Raw genomic sequence first — 7,918 nt, 5'->3', positions numbered from 1 at the left:
GGTTTTGACATGACTGTTTCATCTTGTCTGTCTGAAGTGTTACTCACCCGCATTTCTCCAGGCTCTGAGGCTGACTGATGAGTGAGTATGAGGGTGTATTGTCCACAAATGTGTGTGTGTGTGTATGTGTGCAACGGAGATGAGAAGGTTTTGATCAAACAGACAGACAGATTGGAAAGGAGAACAGAAAGGAGGATGTGCGGGAGGTGTTGAGAAGGTTTTTTTTTTTTTTTTTATTAATGGAGACTTGCCTAAGTCACAGTCTGCAAGTCTGCACAGCATGTGCTTAATCAGTGGAAAAGAAGATATTTCAACACATTTGACATTTATAAAACACTGTGTAATCTGGATTCACTGATTATAGAGGTGTATCTGTTTTCTGTAATGACAAATATATCAATGTTCCTGTTCTGACAAGAGAGGCCAGCCCTTGATGCAGATGATACTGCTTTAAAACATATGAGCAGCAGTTTCATCATACACATTAGCATAGCTATGAGAGCATTTCTGTGTAAACACTGGTACTTCCACTTGTTAAAAGGTCCTTGAGAGTTTTGACATTCAAAATAAACGGGTTGCGGTTTCTGCACTGAAATCCTCAAGTCGGCACGTGAATGAGGTCAGCGCCTCCTGCAGCAAGTCTGAACTGAAACCTGTGGTTATGAAACAAGAGAAAGGCCCAGTTTTCCACAGGATGGGCAGTGGAGGACTTTTCCTGGCCTGGTCACACAAACCTGAGGTCATCACTCATGGCAAACAAGCACTGCCAACACAAAATCAAAGCAGTGAGTTTACTGTTACAGTAAAAGTAACTAAGCTCACACCAGATACAGAAGCTGATACACAGCTCTGTAATCCAGAAATTGGATCCCTCTTGTAAGGAGTTACCTCAAAGGAAATCATATCCAGCAGAGGTTGGATAGATAATTAGATAGATACTCTATTTATCCCCTAGGGGAAATTTACGACAGTGAAGTTATGACAAATATTCACAAATTCCTTCCCTGAAACTGTGGTTTGGTATGATGTCAAATAAGACTCTATCTGAAATGCTCTGGTGCCAACTACAGCTATCTGCTGCCCCCAAGTGGCAGAAACACACAACACACTGCAAAAAAAGACCTAAAAAAACCCTGACTTGGAGGTTTTCTTCATTAGTGTTCTTTTCCACACAACATGGCAAGTCTGCTTAATGAAAAGCACTTGATACATGTGAAGATACATGTGACTGCTGTGAGCTGATTCCTTTACAGTAGACTGCAAACAAATTATAAAATCTAGTGGAATCAATAGGACTACATTGACTTTATTAATCATAGCAGCAGAGGGTCAGATTTAAAGAAAACACCACCAATTTAACCAGCAGGTAATTCCAAATAAATTTATTTTTAATTTCATCCACTGTACAAAGAAGCATGGAATCTTCTGGACACTGACGTGACTGAGCTGGAAACATAGATGGACCATTGATTTCCATCAAAAAAAAAAAACAGAAAAGGTTACCTGGAGGAGGGAAAAAAGTAACTCAGTTTGATACACACAAAACATAATGCTGAATGTTCAATGTTTCCACTTTCCATAATAACAACTATAAACAGTTCTGAATCATTATTCTGAGTTGGATTAAACACATTAACAGGACTGGTAATCTGATCATGGTGCTGAAGCTGAAGTGTCGTACCACAGGTCTACTCCAGAGCCTTGACGATGGCCTCATTGGCCTCTATGCTGATCTGAACTTCTGCCCTCGCTGCCTCATCAGATGTGCCAGCCAGTTCAGACTGGGCCTTCTCCAGGTTGGCCTTGGCAGCCTAGACATAGACAGAAAAATATAATGTATATCAAGGAGGAACATTATCATCTGTTACCCAACAATAAAACAAAGTCTCTAAACAGGTTCGCCATCCTGTTTCTCAGAAAAATCACATAACCTCTCACTGTCCAAGTAGAAATTGACTCAAAAAGAAAAGAAAAGGGGAAAAAAACCTAACCAACTCCAATCATCCAAAAAAAATCCTGAGGCTAACTGAAATGTAAAAGTCAAAAGTGGGTAGAAAGATGAGCAGAGAAAATCCTCTCTGCCTCTTTGCTCTGAAAGCTCTATTTGTCACAGTAGCGATTAGAATCGAGAAATGCCAAACATAGCTGGAAGTTAAAGGTCTCCCAGCAGGGATTTGACACATCTGCTATAACTCAACAGTGACTGACCTTTCCCTCCTTATTAACAGCGTGGGCCCATGTGCATTGTTACTGCAGAGTGGAAGACGACAAGTGGGGGGAAAAAAAAAATTACTCATTTACTGCGATGAAGTCAACTTGACAGTGACACTGGCACTGCCCAAGGTCAAAGACAGACACCTCCATGGCAAGTGCATAATAACGCAGCCCGGCATTAACAAGACTGACATTTAAACATGGACTCCACGTTGAGGTCCAACTGCAACTCAGTTCATCAGATGGATGATCATCAGCTGGGAGGTGCTTATCAGCACAGCAGATCAAAATGAAAGAGGATGAAATCTAGTGTGGGTTTAAAGTATAGTCTCTGCTGTCAAAGACCATGTCCCTGCTGGGAGACAAACCAGGGTGAACAATCGGTAATTATGCATGCCTCAACAAATTGGATATGGACACCCATCACACAAATCTCATTAAAACATCAAAGATCCATAAAGAATTGACTAACCCACACTAGACTGACATTTTGAAGATATAATTTGTCAACACTGAGTCGGCCATACTAGATGGTCAAGAGTGCAAAGTAAAAGATTACAGCTCCAATAACTTCACATGTTCAGATTTCAGAAACAACAAAAAGATGAAAAAAAATCTGACCTTAGTTGTGTGTAAAAACTTTTGAGATACATTTATGACAAAAATGTACTTCACATGAACTTTGAAGACAAGATACTTACTTTAACCTTTTTAACTGATAGTGAAAGACATCAGGTTTGATACACACACACACACACAATCATAATAACATCAATAGGAGAAATTCATCTTTGCTTGCCCGTCTCCACAGTCAACAGTCAAAACTGTGGAACTACAGAACTGTTCAGGTTTTCACACACTCAAGTGACACCTGAGGTACAAAGATAATTGCTGCATGGTCTCGAGAAGCAAAATGTAAAACTGTAATACCAATCCAGTCTGTTTTTAAATAAACAGAGATGACAAAAACAATCAGCTTCTGATTGTACGTAACGTCTACAATTGCTATAATATGAATGCAAAGGACCAAAGGAAATTAACTGTTAGAGGATTTCATGAGCAATTCAATATCTAAAACCGATTTTACAAATGACATTCTGTTGACAACTGACCAACGAGTCAACTTACAGAAGATTCAAACTATTACTTGATAATAAATACATGAATAATATTTATTTAAATATTTTAATAAATTCTAGTTTTCTTAATTTTTTACATTTTAGAGATTTTTCTTATAGCAGGATCCCTTATGTTGCAATTCTGAATCTTAGTCCTCAAGGTCAAAGTGTTTGTGCAGGGTTCATTAGATGCCCCAAATACTGACCTTGAGCATTTATAACTCATTAAAATATTTACTATAAAAGATCATTAAAAACCATTACATATTTTATGATAAAAAGATAAATACCACTATTAGTTGGCTAAATCATTACAGCAAATATAGGATTAGTCGATGCAATTAAAGGATAACCTGTAGGATATAACACAATCTGATCAATTAACCCTGCATTGTGAAAAAATATCTGGGGAGTGTGTCAGCATAATAAAAAAAAGAGTTTATAAATTTTGAACTGCATCATATTTTACAGGTGTTCATATTGTTGTACCTGCCCCTACTTTTCTGCACCAACTTTAAAGTATCTGGAGTTTTTTTGTTGTTGTTGCTGCTGTGACGTTTACATGTTATTTCAGTTCCTTTCAATCCAAGGTGAAACTTGTTCGTCTCATGCTCTCCTGTCTCTAAAAACTCAGAAGAGCGTTTTGAATGGCACTTTAAGGACATTAATCTTTTTTCATGTTAAGCCTTTCATTGTCTGCCTTTTTTTTTTTTTTTTTTTTTAACAGAGAGAACTAGTTTTAGCCTCTTTAACCTCTTGTGGATAAAAGTAGACTACACAAATAAAATTCAGTATTGCAAATAGGTTGATTAGTAATATGGATAAAATCTCACAGTAAATGGAATTTTACAGAGCAACTACAAAGTATAGATTTATCTTGATACAGTAAATACCAAGAAACTAAGTTGAGAAAATGCATATACACTAAAAATGACAGGTACATCTGTTTTTGGCTAATATTGCAAAAAAAAGAAAAGAAAAAAAAGACAAATTAAGGATTTCATTACATTGATCCAACAATCCTGTGAATCAAGTATCGGCAAGTCCTGCAGTTCTGCTGACGGATTTGCAAAATTGCATTTGAGTAATGAAAGGAATAACAATTCACTGTTTCGTAAAATTTCCAACAAAATCTCATGGTATATACACACTCATGCTAGCCAGTATTAGTACAGATGCAGTTCTAGTATGTATGCGAGTGACATGAAGAAACTGTTATACTCACTGCAACGTCCAGCTGGTCCAAGGGAACAGCCTCCTCAGCCAGCAGTTGCACTGAAGAATCAGCATTGACTGTTACTGACCCACTGCTCACTGCGTAGACACACACATAAACAGTGTTACTAACTTCACTGGCTTTTGAAACCAATGATGCGTGTGTTGTAGTCAAGCAGATGTCCTGCCCCACTCTCAAGCTAGCTTCTGTTCCAGTGCATTTTCACACTGAGGATTTCTTTCATCTATGTGAACAGCCGAAACATGACATCTGGGTATTCTAAGCTAAATAGTGTAGGGATCTACCATTGTATTTGATAGCCAAAATGAATGACCTGCAGATGCTAAAAAAGATAAATATTAATATTTTGTTATCAACAGCTTCCAAATATAGGTGGACAGCAGAGCTAACATGGCAGCAAATACCGACAGAAAACTCCAGGTATCATGCTTGTTATTTAAACAAATGTGAGGGGTACCTCAAAAGAAGGTGAGGAAGCTGGGCACAAACTTCTTTAGATTTAGATTGACACCACTGATATATGAATTGTCTAAGCAGATACTGAATTAAATACTATGATGTAGGAGCCAGATTAAACCAAGAAGGTTCCAATTCTATAATAATCCCCTTATGGTAGTGTTAATACACAGTGATCTTATATTTTTCTTTGCTTTTCATAATGTGTAACAAATTATTACAAGCTATTAGTAGCCTACACAAGATGCCACTGGTACATGTCATAAGAATGTATGTTTACAAGTCATCATTAATTTAATCAGCAGGAAATGGACCTCAAGCCCCTTTAGGGAAGGCTTGTCCACAGTCACTCACTTGTTTTAGTAAAACACAATCTTACCAAAGTATTTGGCAGAGGAGCCATCGTCACTGAAGACTGTGACAACTCCTGGCCGGAGGACCTGCAGGGTGGGTACGTGGGCAGGGAGGATACCGAATGCACCAGTAAGTGTGGGCACATCAACCTGCTTCACACTGGCCTCTTTGAAAAACACCTGGAGAATGGAGATGCATTCACTGACATAAGAACAGCCCTGAAACAGTTCAACATTAACAAATGGTGACTGGTCAAAGATGCAGCTGGCCAAATTTTTAAGAGTAGACAGAGCATAGAGTCATCAATATGATACAACCACTAGACTGAATTTACTGAAACCCGCAAGTGAGACGAGAATCACTGTCATGAGTCTCAAGGTTAGAGATCTTTACACTAAACTCACGCTTGTTTAGTAACAGTTTCACGGATACACACATGTGGAAAGATATTGTATCTGCAGATATTTACTTAAGATTACTAAACTTAAACACAAAACTGGTTTAATGGTACAGTTTCGCAAGTACACACTGACCCATTGCCGGTCAAAGACAGTGAATGACACCTAGGTTGGTTATCGTTACCTAGCTAAGCTAACCCCCTTTACCGCAAACTCTGACTACGTCAAAACTGCATGCGTACATTAACTATAATAATATGTGTAGTAATGATAGCAATGCCATGCATTAGTACAAAACCTCTAAATTACCCCGGAGGCAGTGTTTACTGCAAACTGTGACGGTGCATGTCAACGAGAAGAAATAAGTTAGCCGAGTGGCTAGCTGGGCCCGAGAAGCCTCGCAAGTAACGTTAACATTAGCTAGCTACCTGTGACGGGGAGGCGAAAGTGAAGGACATCTGCGGTGCACCGGAGGCGGCCTCGGCGTAGGAGCGAGAGTGCTTCAGGACGGGGAGAGCACGGCGGAGAAATCTTGCTGCCATCATGTCAGAAAATCAGTTTTAATTCAAGTACAAGTGAATGACAGAGAATCCCCAAGCCCTTGCGTGAAGGCAGTCGGTGTGCGCTTGGTAGGACAAGGACGTTGGTAACCTACCCATAAGGCTTTACGGAGACGCAAAGGATGCAGGGTAGTGTAGTCTTCAGAACACAAGTTGCCTAGACGTGCAGTCATGGATCCATCTAAGCGTGCAATCAACACCGTAGCTTGTATAACATACCGTATCATTTGTCGCCAGTGGTGGACAATAACGAAGTAAATTTACTTAAGTACTGCACTTAAGTACAGTTTTTGAGTATCTGTACTTTACTTGAGTATTATTTTTGGGGAACACTTTTACTTTCACTCCGCTACATTTGAGGGACAAATATTTTTACTACGACTTTACTTTATCTTTTTACTCCACTATATTTATATTGATGCTCTCGTCACTCGCTACTTTTGAGCTTACGTCAACTGATGATTTTTTTTTTTTTTTTTCTCAGAAAATAAACTGTTTCTGCTGATTTGCGCATGTTTTGTCTTAGTCGTATTGCTGTACCTGTACTACGTCATGCTCAGTGGCGGCTGCTGGTCTTATAATGAGGGGAAGCTCATTTTCGGCCTACATCATGAAATGTGTCCGTTTATTTATATGTAAATTCGCAGAGTGACAGAAGAGAGTCGCCAAACACAACGCTAGTCGTTTTTAACATAGACAAAGTCGCTGAGGATCAGTAACGTCTCCAGATCAACTCCGAACAACGGAATGAAAAACTGGAAAAATGCTCCGGTGGATGCTTATACTTCAAGATCGCTGATTCGCTCATTTCGCTGTCAATCAAAAAGGGACTCAGCCTCAGACAGATCATCCAATCATCATGCAGAAGCCAAGCGTCTGGGCCAGCCCACTGTCCCGTAGACCCCCAGAGACGCTGAGCGTCCGATGGGCGGGACAAAGCCCACCATTTATCCAATGACCGTCTAGTTTCGCTGCAGTGGAACAACCCACTCTATGCTTCCCCATTGAAGTCAGTAGACTCTCGGCGTCTACACTGTATAAAGCACTGTGGCGCTGCGGGGATGAATCAGAAGGAAGTCGTGTCGGTTACCTGTGATAAGTAGCTGATTCTGAACAAAAGATGAACGTGTTCTAGCGCATATTTAGTCAATGAAATGTACACACAACAGTACATATTTGACCAATTATTTTGTTGACATTTTAGGGGAAGCTGAGCCTCCCTTGCAGTCTTAGAACAATCGCCACTGGCTGATAGAGTAGTTAGGCCACAAACCAAATCGTCCTTCTTCTAGCCACAGCTGCCATTGCAGTTCTCAGGTGTCCCATCATTACGTCATGATGACCACACAAACTTTGCTGAAGCCACATTGTAAGAAGCATTAAATATATTGTAGTTTACTTGCTCTTGTAATATGGTTATCATGTAGGCCTACTTATAATAAAAATACATCAAATAAAACCTTATATGAACAAACACATACATCTGCACGTTACATTGAGTACAGCTGCAGTTCCACTCTGTCATACAGTCTGAGGTCAAACATGCTGAATTAAATGGTATGTGGTGCCCTCATCTGTCCA

General features: G+C 39.6%; 1 protein-coding gene across 1 annotated transcript; it reads right to left on the bottom strand.

Annotated features, from left to right (window-relative positions):
* Window positions 1–1,367: 1,367 nt before the first annotated feature.
* On the bottom strand, window positions 1,368–6,431 carry atp5f1d (ATP synthase F1 subunit delta). The gene is made up of 5 exons (XM_023409675.2): window positions 6,206–6,431; window positions 5,405–5,558; window positions 4,558–4,646; window positions 1,682–1,811; window positions 1,368–1,503 (listed from the first exon to the last, which is right to left on the bottom strand). The coding sequence occupies exons 1-4, from the start codon at window positions 6,320–6,322 to the stop codon at window positions 1,689–1,691; spliced, it is 483 nt and encodes a 160-aa protein (XP_023265443.1). The 5' UTR covers window positions 6,323–6,431; the 3' UTR covers window positions 1,368–1,503; window positions 1,682–1,688.
* Between the last annotated feature and the right edge of the window lie 1,487 nt (window positions 6,432–7,918).

The sequence above is a fragment of the Seriola lalandi genome, unplaced genomic scaffold, assembly GCF_002814215.2.
Source record: "Seriola lalandi dorsalis isolate HSWRI2012SDOR001 ecotype SW California unplaced genomic scaffold, Sedor1 jcf7180002054402, whole genome shotgun sequence".
Lineage (NCBI taxonomy): Eukaryota > Metazoa > Chordata > Actinopteri > Carangiformes > Carangidae > Seriola > Seriola lalandi.
Note: the sequence above shows the minus strand (reverse complement) of the source record. Positions and strands in the feature narration are given on the sequence as shown.